General features: G+C 39.6%; 1 protein-coding gene across 1 annotated transcript in view; it reads right to left on the minus strand.

Annotated features, from left to right (window-relative positions):
- The window catches only part of SNTG1 (syntrophin gamma 1), a 242,913-nt gene that overhangs the window by 136,334 nt on the left and 83,153 nt on the right, over nucleotides 1-23,426 (minus strand). The window contains exons 9-10 of the mRNA XM_077808685.1: nucleotides 17,281-17,411; nucleotides 11,710-11,839 (exon numbers count right to left, since the gene is read on the minus strand). Coding sequence (XP_077664811.1) covers nucleotides 11,710-11,839; nucleotides 17,281-17,411 — 261 coding nt within the window. The remainder of the gene's footprint in view (nucleotides 1-11,709; nucleotides 11,840-17,280; nucleotides 17,412-23,426) is intronic.

A 23,426-nucleotide genomic window follows, 5' to 3' on the forward strand; every position in this document is an offset into this window, starting at 1 on the left:
CTATGCTAAGGGGAGAGGTAGATATGCTGGAGGGTAGGGATAGGGTCCAGAGTGACCTAGACACATTGGAGGATTCTGATGAGGTTCAACAAGGACAAGTGCAGAGTCCTGCACTTAGGAAAGAAGAATCCCATGCACCGCTACAGGCTGGGGACCGACTGGCTAAACTGCAGTTCTGCAGAAAAAGGACCTGGGGATTACAGTGGATAAGAAGCTGGATATGAGTCAGCAGTGTGCCCTTGTTGTCAAGAAGACTAACAGCATATTGGGCTGCATTAGTAAAAGCACTGCCAATAGACTGAGGGAAGTGATTATTCCCTTCTATTCGGCACTGCGTCCAGTTTTGGGGCTCCCACTACAGAAAGGATGTGGACAAATGGAAGAGAGTCCAGCAGAGGGTAACAAAAATGATCAGTGGGCTGGGGCACATAACTTACAAGGAGAGGCTGAGGGAACTGGTCTTGTTTAGTCTGCAGAAGAGAAGAGTGAGAGGGGATTTGATAGCAACCTTCAACTACCTGAAGGGGGTTTCCAAAATGGATGGAGCTCAGCTGTTCTCAGTGGTGGCAGATGACAGAATAAGGAGCAGTGGTCTCAAGTTGCAGTGGGGGAGGTCTAGGTTGAATATTAGGAAACACTATTTCACTAAGAGAGTGGAGAAGCACTGGAATGGGTTATCTGGGACGTGGGGGGGAAATCTCCATCCTTAGAGGTTTTTAAGGCCTGGCTTGACAAAGCCCTGGCTGGGATGATTTAGTTGGTGTTGGTCCTAAGTTGAGCAGGGGGTTGGACTAGATGACCTACTGAGGTCTCTTCCAACCCTAAACTTCTATGATTCTATGAACAGCTTCCATAAGAGGAGAGATTAAAAAGACTGGGACCGTTCAGCTTAGACAAGAGAGGACTAAGAAGGACAGAAGGTATGATAGAGGTCTATAAAATCATGAATGGTGTAGATAAAGTGAAAGGGAAAGTATTATTTATCCCTTCACATAATACAAGAACCAGGGGTCACCCAATTAAATTAATAGGCAACAGATTTAAAAGAAACAAATGGAAGTACTTCTTCACACAACACACAGTCAACCTGTGGAACCCATTGCCAGGGCATGTTGTGAAGGTCAAAAGTATAACTGAGTTCAAAAAAGAATTAGATGGAAGCCTAGGAACTCTTGAGACCCAGCCTGGTGTCAGTTTTCCTTCCACACATCTCTCCCCTCACCCCCAGCCTATCCTACCCCATCAGGAAAACGAAATCTCTTTTCTCAAAGCCCTACCACCCCTTCCTGAGCCCAACTGACATATTGCCAAGTGGCTTTTGTTACAGGGCCTAGGCATGAAATCTTCCATTTGCCTTCTGCTGCTTTCTGCCAGTGGGCCAGTCAGGACATCTAGGAAAATGCCCCTGTAATTGTTCCATTGTTTGACAGTTAGACTTGTTCACAGTCTTAATGGCTTACCATTACAAGTCTCCCAAGTGTGGGAGTGTGCTAAAATTGTCTGCACAATCTCTGAAATCCTATATATACACACCATATTTTAGGTTTAGATACAGATTCATCACTGGGCACCCCTGTATTTGTCACACAGGGCCAAGCCCTCATCTGGAGAAAGTCAGTGTATCCCTACAGAAGCCAGTGGAGCTATGCAGCCAGCTGAAGACCTGACCCATAATGTCTCAGATTATGTTTACCCTAGGTACAGTAACAGAGTTAGTTGGGTATAACAGTTCTCACATAACTAAAATAAGCATATTTGTAATAAATCATGAAATTCTAAAACCCAGCCTCACAAACACATATGTAGTCCCATTGAGTTTGTGTTGGCATGGCAATCATTACAAAGGAACTGTGATCAGGTTGCCTCTATGGTACCCCTTTATAGCACATCAAGATTCCTCCCAAGGTGTCAAGGTTCCTCCCTTACTCTGAACGTTAGGGTACAGATATGGGGACCTGCATGAAAACCTCCTAAGCTTATCTTTACCAGCTTAGGTCAAAAACTTCCCCAAGGTACAAAGTATTCCACCCTTTGTCCTTGGATTGGCCGCTACCACCACCAAACAAATACTGGTTACTGGGGAAGAGCTGTTTGGAAACGTCTTTCCCCCCAAAATACTTCCCAAAACCTTGCACCCCACTTCCTGGACAAGGTTTGGTAAAAAGCCTCACCAACTTGCCTAGGTGACTACAGACCCAGACCCTTGGATCTTAAGAACAATGAACAATCCTCCCAACACTTGCAGCCCCCGCTTTCCTGGGAAATGTTGGATAAAAAGCCTCACCAATTTGCATAGGTGACCACAGACCCAAACCCTTGGATCTGAGAACAATGAAAAAGCATTCAGTTTTCTTACAAGAAGACTTTTAATAGAAACAGGAGTAAATAGAAGTAAAGAAATCCCCTCTGTAAAATCAGGATGGTAGATACCTTACAGGGTAATTAGATTCAAAACATAGAGAATCCCTCTAGGCAAAACCTTAAGTTACAAAAAAGATACACAGACAGAAATAGTTATTCTATTCAGCACAGCTCTTTTCTCAGCCATTTAAAGAAATCATAATCTAACACATACCTAGCGAGATTACTTACTAAAAGTTCTAAGACTCCATTCCTGGTCTATCCCCGGCAAAAGCAGCATATAGACAGACAGAGACCCTTTGTTTCTCTCCCTCCTCCCAACTTTTGAAAGTATCTTGTCTCCTCATTGGTCATTTTGGTCAGGTGCCAGCGAGGTTACCTTTAGCTTCTTAACCCTTTACAGGTGAGAGGAGTTTTCCTCTGGCCAGGAGGGATTTTAAAGGGGTTTACCCTTCCCTTTATATTTATGACACAAGGTTTATTGGTTGACCCTGTTTTGTGTTGTAGTGTTTTTTTGTTCTGGATTTTTTTCTGGACCTTAACACCCCAGAATGGGTAGGACTGAAGTGTGCATTGGTCTTTTCAGGGCTTGTCTCCAAACAGTCCATACTTCTCTTGATCCCTCCAGGTCTGGCTCTCCTTTCTAGCAGTGACTCCTCTGGCTGACAAGCTGGCTCAGTGTCTGACCTACAACCAGGCTTCTCTCTCACCAAGAGAAGGAGAGTTCTGCTCTCCTTCCTGGTCAGCCCTGAACTGGTGTAGTCCGCTCCTTTTAACCCCCCTCTCCATGCCTGACATTTGCTGCAGGTGTTGTGGGGCAGAGCCAGCTGGCTCCACAGGCTCTTCTTAACCCTCTCATTGCCAGTGTGGGGCTTATCCGCCCCTGTCATAATTATAAAGGGAAGGGTAACCACCTTTCTGTATACAGAACTATAAAATCCCTCCTGGCCAGAGGCAAAACCCTTTCACCTGCAAAGGGTTAAGAAGCTAAGATAACCTAGCTGGAACCTGACCAAAATGACCAGTGAGGAGACAAGATACTTTCAAAGCTGGAGTGGGGGGAAAACAAAGAGTTCTCTCTGTCTGTGTGATGCTTTTTCCAGGACCAGAGAAGGAATGCAGGTCAGAACTCCTGTAAAAAAGGCAGTAAGCAATCTAGTTATATGTGAGTTAGATTCTGTTTTGTTTAAATGGCTGATAAAATAAATTGTGCTGAATGGAATGTATATTCCTGTTTTTGTATCTTTTTGTAACTTAAGGTTACAATGACCAATGAGGAGACAAGATACTTCCAAAGCTGGAAGGAGGGGGGGACAAAGGGTCTGTCTGTCTGTGTGATGCTTTTGCTGGGAACAGAACAGGAATGTTTAAATGGCTGGTAAATAAGCTGTGCTGAATGGAATGTATATTCCTGTTCTTTGTGTCTTTTTGTAACTTAAGCTTTTGCCTAGAGGGATTCTCTATGTTTTGAATCTGATTACACTGTAAGGTATTTACCATCCTGATTTTAGAGAGGTGATTCTTTTACTTTTTCTTTAATTAAAATTATTCTTTTAAGATCCTGATTGCTTTTTCATTGTTCTTAAGATCCAAGGGTTTGGGTCTGGGTTCACCAATGCAAATTGGTGAGGATTTTTATCAAGCCTTCCCCAGGAAAGGGGGTGTAGGGCTTCAGGGGCATCTTTTGGGGGGAAGACGTCTCCAAGTGGGCTCTTTCCCTGTTCTTTGTTTAACACGCTTGGTGGTGGCAGCGTAGGGTTCAAGGACAAGGCAAAGTTTGTACCTTGAGGAAGTTTTTAACCTAAGCTGGTAAAAATAAGCTTAGGGGGTCTTTCATGCAGGTCCCCACATCTGTACCCTAGAGTTCAGAGTGGGGAAGGAACCTTGACAGCCCCATCATAGGAAGTTTTTGTAAATCTGCAAATATTAGCGGGACATGCTGACATGAGCAATTATTCAATAGCTCTTTATAGATTGGACCCTTTATAGATTAAATGCAGTTTATCACTTCCAGCTCTGTGTTGTCTAAAATTAGTTTTAGTGATTGGGCAGATATCCAGCTGTTGTAAATTGGTCTAACTTCAGTGAAACAGAATTATGTCGATATGCACCAGCTGAGAATCTGCCCATTGTGCCCATCTGACAATAATAATAAGCCACCACAGCACCTGAATTTCTAGACCGATGGTGGGTATCTATAGCCCTTGTGTAGTAGGTGACCAAGCAAAGAGTACTTTCAACCCCAAGAAGTCTAATAATAGCCTACTAATGATTCATACCCTGATGTGGCTTATTGCTACATTTCTCATTAATTTATCCTTTAAAAAAATCTTTTTTTTTTCTAAAATTGTTAGTGAGGAGAAGGATGAGACTTCCAATGTATCTATCACTAGGAGACATATTTCCTGGAGGAATAAGAGAAAAGAGGGACTAAAAGTCATTTAACTTCTATGTAGTCAGTTTCCCTACCTGAAAAAAATAGGTATAATCTGATTTGTCTTGAAACCTACATATGAAGAGTGCTACATAACAACTAGGCATTTTTGTTATTCTCTCTCCGTCTAGTCCTAGAAGCCTGGATACTATATCAACAGCAGTTAGTGATTCAGTCACCTTCAACACTGTCTATTACAAGAAACTCAATTTGGAGTACCAAACAGTTCCCAGTACAACTGAATCTGGGGTGAGTGTCTAGAAGTCAGAGTAGCAGCTGTGTTAGTCTGTATTCGCAAAAAAAGAAAAGGAGTACTAGTAGCACCTTAGAGAATAACCAATTTATTTGAGCATAAGCTTTCGTGAGCTACAGCTCACTTCATCGGATGCATCCGATGGAGTGAGCTATAGCTCACGAAAGCTTATGCTCAAATAAATTGGTTAGTCTCTAAGGTGCCACTAGTACTCCTTTTCTTTTTGTCTAGAAGTCCCCACTCTACTGTTGAAAGGTTAGTTTGACCATTTGGCAGGAAAGAGTAATTTAAAATTATCACTTTCTCCCCTCTCTTCACTCCCTCTCTGTAAAATCCCAGCTGCCTTTCCTCATTCCCTCCCAGGCTGGTACTAACATTTTTGTCCCTCTCCCCATTAACTCTCCCTTTAGTATTTAATATAATGAGTTTAGAGATTATGGTTTTGTTTTTCAGTGATAAGGTCCCAGCTCTGCTCCACTGGGGGTTGCTGTGTGGGAAGAGCATTATCTAAAAGGACTTAGCAACCAATCAGAATATGCATTTGGACTATCAGTAACTGCAGACAAACTTTAATTCAGCTTAGACAATGGAGGGAAAATAGCCTTACTGCTATACTTTAAATCCCACATAGGGGCCAAAGAAAAAGTATTCTCGCATTTTTCTTTTCAGCTCAATGTGCACATAATACTACCATTTATCATTTGACTACATACTAGCGAAGGAGCAGCTATTCCTACCTCTGAACCAGCATAATTGAAATAACACTCACAAAACAAACACAAAAGGTATTCCCTCTGCATCAGTGTAATGCAGCTGGTTTGGCAACGGAATGTATTTTTTTTTAAAGCTTACAACATTCTAGAGGTAAATTATGGCTCTACTGTTTGAAGATATATTTAATAAAACCCAAGGCTTTTTCAGTTTATCCTCTCTACGGATGTGTTTTGCTCTCATACTGCTTGTAGTTTGGGGCTGTAGTAATATATGGAAGCATGAATGATAATATTTTACATCAAGTGACACTGTAATAGCTGTGAGACTAATAAGTAACATTACTGCAGAGTGGTTCTTTCCTTTTAGTTCATAATAAAAACGGACATATTGTGAAAAAATAATTTGAACATTTAGGGGCAAATGAAAAGCATACTATCTGCCAACTCTGGTAAAAATGGGGCTTCATGAGCTGCCTGAATGCCTACAGTGACTAAATCAAAGCTGTATTCCAAATCCAAGACCTGTCATCTTGCACTGTCACTGTGATCAGAACACATAACAACTGCAGTACTCATGAAAGCACTTGGACCTACTGCGAGTTCACATTAATCCCAGACAATGTCAAAGCTAGTTTACAGTGTTATGGATGCAGAAGCATAGCCACTTACATTTCATTTTCTGAAGCTGTTCCCCGGCACCACCATTGTGAGAAGCACACTCTTCCCACTTGGTAGTATTATTTGCCCAAATTAAAGGGCTTCTGGGTAAGCTAGTGAAACATACTGTAATTTTATCAAGAAATTTTTGAATTTCATGCCTTTGCTCTGAGGCTGCACATAATGTAAATCTGGATCAACCAGTCAGAACTACATCCCAAATGGTGTAAATTACACCATAGTTCAAAGCAAATTACAGAAAATGTAAGTGAATACCTAAGAAATAAAAGCAAACCATAGGAACACATCAATGACACAAAAACATGAGTCTTCAAATGGCAGATTGAGCATAACCCAACATTTACAAGAAGTGGAAGAACAGGAGGAGGAGGAGCTGATTAAAATAATTTTGAGTGTTTTGCATGCATGAAAACTTTCAGTCAGGTCATCGTGTCTCAAGAAACTATGAAAACAAAAATGTACATCCAATCTTTGTACTGCGAGCGTGTTCAATTTTGAGCTCTCAGATGAGGTAAATGTTTCCAGAAGGAACATAACAGGAATGGGCAAACAGTATGGGAAAGAGGGCCTTCAGGATCTTCTTCCCATTACAGACAGGAATGATGGGAAAGAGGTCGCAAGGTCTTTGGAATCACAAAGATGTATGTTGTTTGGGGGACAGCTGGAAACACTTTAAACTAAATAGAGCCTGTTTTACATGAAATGTGCAGACTTTTTGCCTTGGTAGAAAATGCCAGATAACAAGTTTAGGACCATTCAGTACATAACATTTCTCCCACTTCCAGACCGGTCACATTCATCTTTAGGTTTCCATTTCTTCCTTACAGGCTGTCAACTAGAACTGGTTGAAAACTTTTCTAGAAAGCATTTTTTTCACTGAAACCAAAATGTTTTGTGGAAATATATATGTTTCCTGACACACTTTTTGTCAGGATTTTCCCAAGTCCAGGATGGATTCTGGGTGTAGGGGGAGCAGAGGAGGCCAGAGGAAGGAGAAAGACCCACAGAATAGACAATAACCTATTGGTTAGGAAGCTCACCTAGGCTGTGGGAGAGCCAGGTTCAAGTCCCTGCTCTGCCTGATTCAGATACATCTGGGAGGCAGGAAAGTATTACTATACCTAGGGCTGCCAGTTGTGGTTGGAGGTTTCATAACATTACATAATCTTTAATTAAAGATTACTCTTTAATTCCTGGAGACTCCAGGACAATCCTGGAGGGTTGGCTGCCCTAACTATACCCAATTTACAAAAGAAGAATGGAGGTAAAGAGATGAGATCGCTGAGTCAGGAAAGCACTTAAGCTTGTGTTTAACTTCAAGAACATGCTTAAGTCCCATTGACTTCAATTGAATTTTAAACACAGGCAAATAACTTGCCAAAGGTCACTCAGGATCTGCTGAATCCTAGTCCAGTGCCTTAACCACAAGGCCATTCTTCCTCTGCAGGGCAGTATGGCTGTGGCATAGTAATTTCACAGATATGTGACATCTTGTAAGATTTACCTGGAAAGTGTGCAATATCACCATTTTTACCCATTGAATAAACTGAGATACTGTAGTAAATCTCACAAGATCTTATACACGTTTCTGTCGTACATTTACAATTCCTTTTTGTCACCACTTTATCTCTTGGATGACGTATGCAGGTTTAGCTGTCTTTCTGGAGTTAATGTTTGACAAAATATTTTATCGTAAAGTACTAGCTCTACGGTAACAGTCATAAGCAAAACTATTACTTTGCTGAAGAGTTTCAAGGAAATGATGAAAGGGGAAAGGAAAGACATGGCAGAGATACTATCACACTATGTAGAAATATTTCACAGAAAGAGGAATGGGCAAGAGTGACAAATGGACACAGAGGATAACCCACCAAACATACTGTTCAGCCCTACTCTAGGCAGATACCTGATGCACTGTATTTACCTGTAACAAAGATTTAAAGCTTCTGTCTTTTTTTCGTGGTTGCAGCACTCATATAGCTCATTGTGCCACAGAATTATTTTGAACTGAGCTGAGCTTGATAATGATCTTTGTTGAAATTCTGTCCCCATTGAAGTCATTCAGAATTCTGAAATGATTGAATCCCTCGAGAATATACTGTACTGATGATTGAGGCCCTGGCAAGTGGTGGACACAAAAGGTCCTCATAAAGACCATGACCCCTGAGTCAGTCCCTTGGCTCCTTACAGCACAGTTCCCTTAAAAGCCAAGGTGCTATTTGCTGCCACCTTCACACAACTACACAACTTCCCCTCCACAGGAGTAGATATTCAGCAGAAGTAAATGAGCAGAAGTTAACATTTCTTTGAGCAGAACTACTCAAACAGCACAGGGCAACCAAGAACCAGGTGAGGACTATAGCTGGGTGAAATTTTTTAGTCAAAAATCCAATTCCAGAGCAACTAAAGCTATTCACAAATTCATGTCAAATTAGGCAGATAGTTTCAGCTGAATAAAAAAAATAAGGAAAACAATTTCAAAAATATTGAAACAGTTTCAATTTTAAAAAGCAATCAAAATGACATTTGAAACATCATTCAATGCCAATTATTTTTTTTCCATTTCTTGCTGAAAGAAAAAAACAAAATTCAGCTTTGGTTCAACAACTTGGGGTTTTTTTGGATTTTTTTAGTTCTGCTACTAAATGAAAATATCAATTGCTTGCTCAGCTATAGTTCTGAAGAAACTTGTGGCTCACACCCCACTGGCTGAGAACAGCAAAATCTCCTGTTGGAAAGTCCCAGTGGGAACCTGGGTAAAGGAAGGAAGGATCAGCTTGCTTGTTCCTCATGCTCCTGCTACTTCCAGCTTTACATTCACCCTCCTGCCCAGCATCCAAACTGGCAGCTTCCCATCCTCCTTCCACCCACACAGGTCTCAGTTAGAAGAGACCAGAGGGCTGCTTCCAGGTGTTTTGGAGCCACAGATCACTGCTTCTGACATCTCCAAACTAAGCATTGTGCAAGCAGGGAGGAGAGGGGAAAGTCTTATCCTCCCCCATGCAAAGGTTTATGGGATTTGAGTCACCAAATGGTCTTTCTGCCATTTTGTGGGTCATAAATTAAAAGTTCTCCAGCTGAGTTCTATTGGCTGAGAAAAGTATTAACTTCTGCCAGACCATTATTCTGCAGCATGCTACACTGACCCGCTGTTCCTTACCTGTACCCAAACACTAACCAACAGAGCTTCAGCCACGCACAGTTTCTATGGAAGAGGCTGTCAGGAGTTATTAAGACTTTTCTGACCCTTATTACTTACATTTGCTCAGTGCTGTGCCTCAAAGTAAAGGGTAAATGCATTGACACAACCACTAGGAGTAAGTATGAATGTAATTCAAACCAAAAAATCAGCAGAGTAAATATCTATTTGTTTGTCTTCTCGTTTATAGGAAGGCCTGTAACCTTTTTGTCATTTGTAGCCTTGCATGTCAAGTTAGAATAGAATCAGTTGTGACCGCAACTAAATGTCTTATCTTTCTCAGGCAAAAACATCGTTAACAGCAACAGTATGTGAATGTCAATATCCATTCTGTATGGAGATGAATCAGAAGAACCTCTCATCTCATCTGATCATTGTGCAGAGCAATGCAGTTACTTTCCTCATATCTGTGTCTCCAAATGATCGTATGTTCACACATCGCTGTATGATGTCAACTGTAATTCTTACTGGTAATTGATATTTTTTAAAGAACAGTATGACCGCATTATAAATAACAGAGTCCTTATCACTTCCCATGAGTTCAGCCTGGCCATGGGCAGGCTGGACTTCAAGATATACATATAGACAATTATTACGCAGAGGGATTATAAACCCTGACAGACCCTCAATTAAAGCCATTCCACTGTGAGCCACGGTGCTAAAACAACATCCTAAGATTTGCACAATAAAGGAATAATTATCCATTTACCTCTTACTGTAGAGTGTTGCCTACATTTGTTCCTAGTGTTTTATGGAATCTACTGTGGAATTATATATTGTGCTCATTTTAAAATATTGAAATAAGACTTGTCATGTAACCACAATGTTTTAGCAAAATGAAGTTACTTTAGGTAGCTGTGATTACAGCATAATCAGAGCCATTTAAAGCGATGCCAGATGGTTGTGTGCAACAACGCATTATTATGAGAAAACAAATGCTCTATTGTAAATAGCAAAAATAGTTTATAGTACGATCTAAAGTTCGTAACAGAAAGAAAGAGCATCCTCATTTGTCAGGATCCTGGTGAGACTAGCAGTCTTATGCAGCAACAACATTACAGGGATGAATAAATAGCCAAGAAATTTGGCTTGTATCGCATGGAAGCTTACAGATGGTGGATGAATTCATGTCTATCATGTTTTTTCCAATGCACTGACTTTTACATATTGCTGCCAGCTGGAACATAGTTTTGCAACTAGAATATAAATCACCTTCAATGTGCTCCCAGCATTTGAAATAAAAACAAATTTTGAAGCAGGTAGGGGAAGGTAATTCAGATTGAAGGAAATCTTATGGGACCTAAATTAAAACCCAATGGGCTGAATTGTTCATTGGTGAGTTACATGGCTTATAATATGGATAAGTTTAGCCCCATGTGTATTTGCCCCCCTTGAGTAAAGAAAAACATACAATGCAAAAGTTGATACACAAATGATATCTAATCTACCAAATACCCTGCCATTTTATCAGTAAGGTAGTTTGGAAAAGCTTTTGCATTAAATGTATCCTCAGTAGAATATGAAACATCTCTCACATAAGATTAAACCATGAATAAAGTAAAGAGCATGAAGCACAAATGCATTATTAATGTTATGTGTTGATATGAGGAAGCATCCAGAGGCCCGGATCAGGACACCTGTGTGTTAGGATGATGTGCAAACACAAAGGTAGGCATGATCCCTGCTCTAATGGACTTACAAGGAAAAATATATTTCTGTTTTTCAAAATGTATAAAAATAACATTTACTTTTTACTTGCAGACATGCATAACCAAGTCACCTGATCTTCCTAAATTTCAAGCTCTGTTTCTCTAAATCTCGTAGGTACTACTAAAAAGCAAATAATCCTGATAGTGAAGAAGTGGACAGTATAGCTGGGGAGAAAATCATTTCCCTTTCAAAGAGTTTTCAAAAAGTCTGATTTTATGATAGACTGAGCTGACTTCCCTGAGGAAATCTCAAGCATTGTTTATGAACAGATAATTCTATGCTTAAACCTATAAGACATTTTACAATAGCGATGGTCAAATATGATTTGGAAATCCACTGAACCACTTTGATCTATACTTACATTGTGCTTTGTGAGGTTGGAAATGTTAGTTGCTATTGCTTGTAGCCAGTCCATACAGTCTTCAGCAGAGAGAGACTGAATTATTCCACTGCAAACTCCATCCACAGCAATTATTTGGAATGCATTTTGCCTATAGACATTTCATAACAGATCAGGTCAGCAGAAAAAGTCATCTGTTCTAACATATCATCTTAACACCACATGTAGAAAAGCTTTTCTTTCAACCACAATGGTCCACTGCTGAACTCTCATCTTAGTTATCTCATTTTATATATATCTAACTTTAATTAAAATGAATATAATAACAGGTCAATTGAGATTATATTTAACTTTTATAGATGGCAGAGCTACAAAGATAAGAATGGTTGCTTGGAAATCTTGACCAACATTTTCAAACCTGACTATTTAAAGTTAAATTCCTAAATCTGTATTTAAGCAGTTGATTTAAGTTCTTAATATGGATTTAGAAGACACCCAGGTTTGAAAGTGTTGGCCCTTAGACTGAATGATTACTCAGTTCTGGGAAATTTTATGATGCCTCTACATCAGTTATAGAACAATGTTTTCCCCTCAGAATTCCAGTTCATAGAGTCTCCTCAAAATACTTACCTGAATAGTCTCAGAAGCTAAATAAATGAGAATATCTGGTGCATTTTTAAAAACAATTCAATATTTATACAACTGTATTTGGGATTATTTGGAAGTTTAACAACTGTTATATGAAGTGAAAAAGTACAAGTGTAAGAAATTCATTATCAAACATTGAAAGCAAGGTTTCCTGAAATGTCATATAATAAAAATTTCATCCCTAAAAGTTTTGATTTTAAAGCCATTCTTCAAATGAAGTTAGCTTAGTGTCTAAATTGTTCTATGCTGGTTCCTATAAGTGATAGAGTTTTTGTTTTAAAATTATCCTGTTCTAAACTACTTATGAAAGGATTGGAGAATTCAAAATTGATCCACAATGATTTTTTTCATATTACCTTTCTGCAATATTTGAGCATAAACTAAATACAATGGAAGTCTATGAGATACTCATTGACATAAGTGACAGGTTTCAGAGTAACAGCCGTGTTAGTCTGTATTCTCAACAAGAAAAGGAATACTTGTGGCACCTTAGAGACTAACCAATTTATTTGAGCATAAGCTTTCGTGAGCTACAGTTCACTTCATCGGATGCAACCGATGAAGTGACCTGTAGCTCACGAAAGCTTATGCTCAAATAAATTGGTTAGTCTCTAAGGTGCCACAAGTACTCCTTTTTATTGACATAAGTGGAAGCCTTCCAAGTAGCCTAATCTGGGCAGTTATATAATGTGTTGTCATGCATTACAGACTGATTTACTGTAGTTGAATGCCAGGCAATTACAAAGCAAGAAAGAACATTTGTATACTAAGTACAAAGGGACTTAATTTCTTCAGTAAAGAGCCTTTCTGGAATGCAGCCTATAGGAGGCTCCTGGGTCTCTGGTTTAACAGCCACCGAAGCCGAGCCTCATTTCATCTCCCAGAACAAGAAATTGCAAAGCACATGGAGACTATTGCATCCCAAACTTGGCATTCTGTGAGAACTCCATCCTTCAGCACTAAATTCATAGTTCAAAATTAGGCATGTGTCAGTCAGGTACTGTGAGAGTAGCTCATCCACAATCAGTCATCCTTAAGAGGAAGATTGGGTCTCACGTAATGAAATCAGTTGCTGACATCATAAAATATTTTGTAAAGATTCTTTCTACTTCTTAAAACTGCATTATAGTTCTGTGGAATGTCCAGCTGCTGTATATCTAGTACACGAGGGTTCTTTGTTTTAGTGAGTTAGTAACTCCCATATTCAGGGTGACTGTTGCGTTCATCCACATCTAAGAGCAGAGCCAGTCAAAGACATGCCTGTTTTCCCTTTAAATGCCCCCATCATAACCTCAAAGGCATGGAGTCTTTCTGAACCATCCAGAAAAAAAAAAGGATAGCAGTTCCTTGAAGGTTCTCTCCTCTTCCATTTAGGTTGGAAAAGGTGGGGATTAGGGTAAACTACTGGCTCCTGTGCATGCAGGGGAGTGTATATAAGCCCTGTTCCTCCAGCCTGAGCCCCCTTCCCATGATTGGATTGTTCTGGTCAAAGACACATCTGTTTTCCCTGTAAATACCCCTTGTGAAAGTCAGGCCCTTACTTCACATAAACTCAACAGAGACCATGTTCAGGAAAACAGACTGATTCTCTGTTTAGAGCAGAGAATGTTTTCTTCAGGACTCCTGGCAAGCAGACAGTCCGAGTCCCTTCTTAGCAAGGTGAAAATAGAATTTTCCTATTTCTTCTTTGCAAGGAGGGAAAACAAAGGATTTTTCATCCAACAGAGTCAAAGAGAAGTTCTGGCTCTCTTTTAGGCATGGAAAAAATAATCAGAAATTCCTTCTTGACAAGGGGAAAAAGTCCCTTTTCAGCAGGATATTGGGATACACACACTCACTCACAAACACATGCATACACACGCATAAAAAGGTTGACCACCTGGTTTCAGGGAAGCCAGTTCTGACCCCTTTCTTATCATCAGGGAGTAAATGCAGCTTTTCCTAAGCCAAAAAAAACCCCAAAAACAAAAACAAAAAAAACCAAGGCCTTCTACTGGCTGAAGCTTAATGAGCATCAGTTAAAGGACTCTCCTCCAGGCCTGGGGATGTTGAGATGATAAGAATCTCTTCTTTAACCCCAGTGAAAAGTTGGAATCCCTTTGCTGTTCATATACATGATCATGTAGACACAAATAAATCAAACTCAGGGTTTGTGATATATAGAAGAAAAAACCTGATTTGAAATACCCTTTGGTTTGCACCATGTTTTTCTATTCTATGGTACAGAAAATATTTAAGAACATTGGTTCTGTCTGCCAGTTGATTTCTTGCTGAATTAGTTGCCTGAGTAGAATTTGAGTTCCTGGGCTTCTGCAGCATGAAATTCGTGGAAGGTTTTAAATCAATAAGTCAAAAAGCATAAATCTGGCAGCATGTGGCTTTATTTTAAGGTTAAAGTATTAGTATGTTGCAAATGTTGCTCTTTGATTAGCTTATACTTTAATCCATGTTATCAAGGCTGTGTGCAAGAATTTGGGTAATCATAAATGTGAGCATGTGTATGAAACAGAATATTTCTGTACAGTAACATTTTTAAAAGGTGGTGTAAAAAAACCAAACAATTGAAAGCATATCAAAGTCTTTTTGAACACTGTCCTGAATTAACCTTCAAATTACTAGAAGTTTCCTCTCCAATACTGTGCATAAAGTGGTCCATTACAAGTAGATAAGTGATGATGATGATGATGATAATGAATACAATAATGATACTTAGTTAATACTTATATATCATTCTATATTTTCAAAACACAAATATGAACTAATTGAGACATAAAAAGGCATCATGTAATACAATTTGTTTAGTGAAAACAGGCTTTTAATTACTAATTAAATAATGTGCAATGAATCTATTTTTACTCAATATTGTTTTCAATATCCTCTCATTAATATTGCTTTCAATAGCTTCAGTGTTTTCAGTCATCATTATGAATTTATCTGCATTCCTCTGATAACACTTTTGAGACACTATTGTATTCCAGAGTAATTTTCAGTAATCAGAAGGGCCAGAATCTGGCTTACCCAACACAACTAAAAGCTGTTTTTAAACAATTGTCCACCAAAACATAATTTTTTCTCATTGCCAGCTCAACTTTCTTCCATGTAAATTGTGTTGGGTTAATTGTTCATGTTACATAGTTAATTGTTCATGTTACATAGTTAATATAGGAGGATACAGGAGATTGTGCAATTATTCTAGGATGAAAACACATAACATTATTTTACTTTGACCTAGACATACTCATAAATTTCTTTTCTGGAAATCATGGGCTGGATTTAAATCTCAGATATATGGTTACTTTCTTAAAAGAAACTGCTATACCTAAGTATGAACTCCATAAGTCTATGCATGTTAGAACCAAAACAAATAGAATATAATTGTATTTTGTCAGTGTTCAAAATTAAACTTTAAGGCCCCAGATCCAACAACTAGTTACATGCATGCTTAACTTTAACCATGTGAGTAGTCCTCACTGAAGTCAATTGCTTAGCCCTGGTCTACCTTGGGAGGGGAGGGGATCGATCTAAGTTACACAACTTCAGCGGTGAGTCAACTGCTGCCGGTCCCCCATCGACTCTGCCTGCGCCTCTCGTGGCGCTGGAGTACAGGAGTCGACAGAAGAGCGCTCAGGGGTCAATTTATCGTGTCTACATTAGATGCGATAAATCGATCCCTGCTGGATCCATCACTGCCCACCGATCCAGCGGGTAGTGAAGACATACCTTAAGTTGAGTTTACAGCAAAACAGTGTTCAAATTTGACCGAAGTAATGACATGCCTTCCATTTCCCCAGAGAAGTTTCCTGTCCCCATTTTATTCCCATTTTTTAAATTCTCTCTTTCTCTCTCAACATCCATCACTACCTAGTAATGAGTAGTCAGGGTATGATGTAGTCCTCATTCTTCCTACACCAAGCCGAAGAACAGTAAATGAAGCTAATGTCAGGAACAGAGGAGGTGAAATCAGACAGTTGGTTTAACTGAAACTGTTGGCAAATTCAGTTAAAATTTGGCAAATTGTTTCAGCCAAAAGCAAGCAAAAAAGGAAAAAAGAAAAAGCAATGGGGAAAAAATTTCCAAGAGAGTCAAAACATTTTGACATTTCAAAACAACACATTTCGATTTTTCATTTTGAAATGATGTTTCGTTTAAAAATGTGCCTACATTTAACACAAAATAAATAAATAAATAAATAAATAAAACCACCTGAAAACACAGGAAAATATTTTGTTTGACCCAAAACAACCTTTTTTTTTTTCACATTTTTTTGGTTTAGCCAATGAACCAAAAAAAATATTTTTGCTCAGTTCTAGTCAGGAATACCAGCTAATCATGAAATCTACATGGTAACTGATTTGTTACCTTTTCCATCAGAGTTTTGTATTTTAATTCCTGTGATTCCTAAATGCTTAAGAACAATTTTGTCTTAGTTGGTTGGAGGCACAGGTGGCAGACTGAAGTATGGACATGTACTGGGCTAGTGTGCATGTACACAGCTGCCTCTTAGTTACTTGAGTAAAACTCATACTGACACCTATTAGAAAATGTCTATTGCTGTATGTTGCTGGCAGAATTGAAAGCAATGATATCTAGGTGTTCAGACCATTAAAATGATGAGCTTATTAAGCTTGCTTTATAAGATTCCTGAACAAAAATCAACTTGAATGCAAAATATTTGGGAAGATTTTCAAGTATAACTATTATTTTTTTAACTTCCTTGCTGATGTCTATTAAAATTGGCTTGGGAGCCATGATCAACAGTAGAATGATTATTAAACTAAACCGAGACAAGTAGTCAGAGGACTGAACAATCAAGCAGCTCTATGGCCCATGACTATGGGGAAATATATATTTATCTTTTCAACTGAAGTGCTGATTTACTAAGTTACCATTAAGATTATATCTATCCACAAGCAAGACAAATTTGAAGCATACATACTTATTTACCTGCACAAGTCTGATCCTGGGAGGTACTGGGAAAAACGGGAATGAAGGAGCGGGATTAATCGGAGATCACACCATCTCTTCTCCCACCTAAGCCCTGGTGATGTTGGCCATGAGGAACATGATAGCGTATCCTGGAAGAAATTTTAAACACTTCTGATTTTTGGCCTTCATCATAATCATCTACCATAGAGAGAGACAGACTTTTTTCCTTCAAGTATTTGGTGCCTTGTTTTATGTAATAAAATCTTTCCTGAAAATTCTATTTGATCAGGTTTAGTAAGCTGTGGAGTGATCCCACACTTCTTTTTTTTTCACTTTTGATTGCAAAACAAAAACTGAAACAAGTATGGTTGTAGGAACTGCGAACAACTGCCATCCCCTCAACCAATGCTCTATATTGTAAACTATAGAAATGAATATTACAAGCCTGGGGAAAACAAAAGAACAGAATCAAATGTTACTGAATCATGTTATTGCAATGAATAGCCAAGGAAGGTGTTCAAAATTCAAAGGTAAAGGACAATATTTTGAAGTGTTGAATATAAAAGTAGCTATTCAAAATGCCACAATTTAGGCTTATCATACGATATTTCATAAATATTTTGAAATTCTCATGTTTGACAACCTGCAATTGCTTTAGTACCAAATTGTAAAATGTCTTATATTTCAAGGGGTCACCATATTCCTCCCACTTATCATGTGTTATATTAATATGCAGCCAGGAACATATACATTAGATATTAGAGGAAAAAACATTTTAATTATAAGGGCAGTTAAGCTCTGTAATAGGCTTCCAAAGGAATACATAGAATCCCTGAAGGGCCAAAATCCATTGCTGTGGATGAAAAATCTTTACCACAGTTTCTGTTCAGAACTTTTAATATAGGCCCGAAGTCCACAACTTGGCCTGGGGCATGAGGGCTAGCTAACAAAGAACAATACATGGCTAAGAGAAAGCTGGGGTAGACAGACAACCTTGTGTGTTTCAAGTCGATGAGCAGAGTCAGCATAACTCCAGATGATGAGCCCTAATTGGGTGTCCTTATCGCGAGTTACAAACACACAAAGCGCTGAGAAGGGTCTTAAAGTTAACTCCCTGGTGCAGGAAGAAGATAGTGGTACAATACCCCTCAGACACCAGAACAGAGTTTGGGAAGAGGCCATGATTGACATTAGTAATGACACCCTCCCCTCACAGATGTATGCCAATCCTAGTCCATAGAAATGCAAGGATAAAACTATAAACAATTGTTATTTTTAAATACTAATTACTGCTTTTTTGCTTTAAATCTCCAGGAATGGACCTGTTGATCAACCGTGAGAGCTGCTACCTCATTCCCCTGGACCCCAAAATTAGGATTTAACCTATATACTTTAATAGAGATAGTTTGAGGGTAATCACCTGTGTATCAGCAATATGTTAATCTAAACCATGGGTGGAGCCATTATGCAATCTTTTAGACCATTTTCTTATTGTGCTTATCTTGTCTTGCTGCTAGAACCTATCCAGGGGCTTGGGGACTCCCACCCCATCACTTCTCTCCGCCCAGTGAGCATTCTATATAATCTATTGTAATCAATTGTTTTGCAGTGTCTCTGAGCCAAATAAGCAAAGTGACACTCCTCCAGCGCTGTGCGTAATAAACTCCTGTGCTTGACTCTACATGGTGTCCATTTCTGTTCCTTCAATCCCCATTATTGGAGGATTTTAAGAACAGGTTGGACAAATACATGTCAGGCATGGTCTAAGTATACTTGGTCCTGCTCCAGTGCAGGGGGCTGGATTTGTTGACTTCTCAAGGTCCCTTGCAGACCTATATTTCTAGGATCGTATGGACATAATTAAAATGACATTAAAATAAAGCAAACAGAATATCTTCACAGTTTGCAATGTGTACATGTGTTTTGCATATGCTCCCTTGACCTGCAGAATACAACACATTTTACTAGAACACCCCAAGGCAATTTTCTACAACAGTAATTTTACTGTCAAATTTTAGGTTTCTACTCTCTGTTCTTCAGTTGTTTCCAAAATGCTGAAGAATATTTTTGGGGCATGCATTGTCTTTTTAATTAGTGCTTGTGCTGTGCCTAGCACAATGGGACATAAATCCCTGATTTGAGATTTTTAGGTACTACTGTGATATTATTACTACCACGAATAATAATAATAATAATTAATAATTAATAACTTAATTATATTAACATTATAAATGGGAGACACATATTATTCCCCACTCCCTTCTTAGTCAAAAAAGGCAGAACTACTTACAAACAAATGAACAAAAACTGCAACACCATTAAAGCTGAGAGAGGTGAAATTCAGACCCCAATGAAGTCAATGGCAAAATTCTTATTTAGTTCAGAGGGGCCAGGATTTCACCCCAGACCTGGTGAACATTTCAGAAAGTTATGAATGAAAAAGGGGTTATAATGGAAATACACAGACAAGATTAACAACAGCGATCACGTCCTAAAGCTATACTGTATCACATAATCACATACTATGTTTAACCTGTGCCTGAATGACGCAGGGGGCCTTGTTACCCCTACATATCACTGAGGAAATCAGTACTCACTGTCCGTTCTGTCTACCAAGAACCCAATATGCTTTAAGTTATACCTATGTATAATTTACTCAGTGAAAACAGCCTTTTAATTGCTAATTGCATAATGAATGTGTAATGAATCTACTTCTGCTTAATATTGTTTTCAATATGCTCTTATTAAATATAACATTTTCATTGTATTACTCTAGAGAGTTACACTCTGGTAATTATGAATGAGATATAATTCATACCATGGCATAGGGCCACAGAATGTAATACCAGGTGCATCAATGCCCCATTCTGTGTGTGTAACTCGCATGGAAAAATAGAGGTCTGTGTTGTGTAGGCATGTATAGTGCCAATAGAATGGAGGGAGTTCATTACTGAAAGAACCCCTATCATTATGCATATTCCATGCAGGCAGAAACTTGTGTTTTAAAAATGTAGCCAAGTCAAAAATATTTTTATCAGACCACAGCAGACCGAGAGATGCTTTTTCATTATGAAGTAGGGTCCTGGTCCCTGGGTTTTCCCTTCCACAGGGACCCCATCAATTTCTGTCACCTCCTTCCTAATGACAGGTTTCAGAGTAGCAGCCGTGTTAGTCTGTATCTGCAAAAAGAAAAGGAGTACTTGTGGCACCTTAGAGACTAACAAATTTATTTGAGCATAAGCTTTCGTGAGCTACAGCTCACTTCATCAGATGCATTCAGTGAAAAATACAGTGGGGAGATTTATATACACAGAGAACATGAAACGATGGGTGTTACCATACACACTGTAAGGATAGTGATCAGGTAAGGTGAGCTATTACCAGCAGGAGAGCGAGGCAAAATACCTTTTGTAGTGATAATCAAGGTGGGCCATTTCCAGCAGTTGACAAAAACATCTGAGGAACAGCTGGGGGGTGGGGTGGGGAATAAACATGGGGAAATAGTTTTACTTTGTGTAATGACCCATCCACTCCCAGTCTTTATTCAAGCCTAAGTTAATTGTATCCAGTTTGCAAATTAATTCCAATTCAGCACTCGCTCCTTGAAGTCTGTTTGTTAAGTTTTTTTGTTGAAGAATTGCCACTTTTAGGTCTGTAATCGAGTGACCAAAGAGATTGAAGTGTTTTCCGACTGGTTTTTGAATGTTAGAATTCTTGACGTCTGATTTGTGTCCATTTACTCTTTTACGTAGAGACTGTCCAGATATAATTCATACCATGGCATAGGGCCACAGAATGTAATACCAGGTGCATCAATGCCCCATTCTGTGTGCGTAACTCGCACACAGGCCTAGGTGAACAGAACTCCAGGCTGGCAGCAGGCTGAGCGGGCGGGCGGTGTAAGATCAGCATTTTAATTTAATTTTAAATGAAGCTTCTTAAACATTTTTAAAACCTTGTTTACTTTACGTACAACAATAGTGTACTTATATAATATATAAACTTATAGAGAGAGACCTTCTAAAAAATGTTAAAATGTATTACTGGCACGTGAAACCTTAAATTAAAGTGAATAAATGAAGACTCATCACACCACTTCTGAAAGGCTGCCGACCCCTGCTCTAGTATCTCCTCTGGACTCAGGGACTCAGTTCGTAACCACTTTCGTGAAAGATGGATGAGGTCATATAATTGGGACTGCGGGGTTTTGTTCTCCTGGTACCTCCACTCATGATATCACTGGGCCCACACTGCGGTTGTTACCCCAGATCTGGCCAGGATCTTTGCTTTCAGCTGGAGGTAGTCTGCCGCAGACTCTTCAGGCAAATCATAGTAGGCCTTCTGGGCCTCCCCACACAGGAATGGAGCGAGGATGCCAGACCACAGTTCTTGGGGCCAAGCCTCCCGCAGGGCTGTGCTCTCAAAGGCCAGGAGGTACGCCTCTACATCACCATTTCACGTCATTTTCTGCAGCCAGTTGCTGGCCCAAATCATCTGCGTCACATCACAGCCACGGTTCAGCTCTGTAAGGGCAGTTTACCAGTTCCCGCAACATAGCCCGGTCTTGAGCAGCCTGGTCCATCAGTAGGTGATTAGTCTCTTGCTACAGCCTCACTGCCTCCTGTTGAACGGCTGCCTGGACACGGGTAGCCTCCTGCTGGGCAGCCATGGCTTGCATCAATGTCCGTACCTCAGAGATTCACAGCGGCCCTCAGTTTGGCCACTTTTGCTAGCGGCTCAAACCTGCCATTCACTCAGCTAACCTCATCACTGGCCAGCATGAGGAAAAGGAAGGAGAACAATCCCCACAGTCTCTGCTGGTTCACTTAGTGGGTGGGGGGCCGGCCAGGGACCTTCCCCTTAGATGGGATGCACGGTCCAGGTCAACTCCTCCTGTATCCAATAGGGAGTTGGGGGGATGCGGGGAACCCGGGCCCGCACTCTACTCCGGGTTCCAGCCCACAGCTGTCTACAGAGTTTCGTGTAACACCTGTGTGACAGCTACAACTCCCTGGGCTACTTCTCCATGGCCTCCTCCCAACACCTTCTGTATTCTCACCACAGGACCTTCCTCCTCATGCCAGATAGCATTTGTACTTCTCAGTCCTCCAGCAGCATGCCTTCTCACTCTCAGCTCCTTGTGCGCCCCTCACTGACTAAAGTGAGGTCCTTTTTAAACCAGGTGCCCTGATTAGCCTGCCTGTCTTAATTGATTCTAACAGCTTCTTAATTGGCTCCAGGTGTCCTAATTAGCCTGTCTGACTTCATTGGTTCCAGCATGTTCCTGATTGTTCCAGAACTGCCCCTGTTACCTTACCCAGGGAAAAGGGACCTGCTTAACTTGGGACTAATATATCCGTCTTCTATCACTCTCCTGTAGCCATCTGGCCCGACCCTGTCACAATATGCCTTGCCCTTTAAACTAGGTCAGTTTTTTAACCAGTGTAGCCTTCTTCCTCGATTTTGGGGTTGTTGCTTTATACGCATCTCCTAAGGTGTTCTTAAATGATTCCCAATTATCATACAAATTTTTGTGATTAAGTTATCTCTCTCAGATGATTTGGCTCATAATTGTTTTCAGTTTTGTGAAATTGGGCCTATTAAAGCACAAAGTATTTTATATATATTGTTTGCACACTATAAATGTGTTCAAGTCATGATCACATGAACCTAAGCAATCATTAATCTTTCAGTTCTGTGATCAGTTTCTCTTTATCTGTTGAGACAAAGACTAATAAAGAATTCCTCTGAGTTGGTTGTAACACTTCTTGAGTTAGGAAATTGTCATGTATAATGTTTAAAAATTACAAGGATCTTTTAGTACTGGTAGCATGAAACCTCCTACATACGTCACTCAAATTGAAGTCCCCCATGATCATGCAGCTTTGTTTTTCTCTACAAATTCCAGATAGGTGTATAAGAAGTGGTCATCCTGTTCTCTAGTGAAGTTTGGTAATCTGTAGCAGACAAAAACTTATACCCTCCTCATGTGCTTTACCTATTAGAATATTGATCCATAAGCATTAAAAATAATTTTCTTCTGAATTATGAGTGACTTGGGAACAGGTAATACCATTTTTACATAGAGTGCCACTCCCCATCCTCTTTTAACCATTTGATCCTTCCTAAATAGGTTGCAACCATTGATTTTAATATTCCAGTAA

The sequence above is a fragment of the Eretmochelys imbricata genome, chromosome 2, assembly GCF_965152235.1.
Source record: "Eretmochelys imbricata isolate rEreImb1 chromosome 2, rEreImb1.hap1, whole genome shotgun sequence".
In the NCBI taxonomy this organism is placed as follows: Eukaryota; Metazoa; Chordata; order Testudines; family Cheloniidae; genus Eretmochelys; species Eretmochelys imbricata.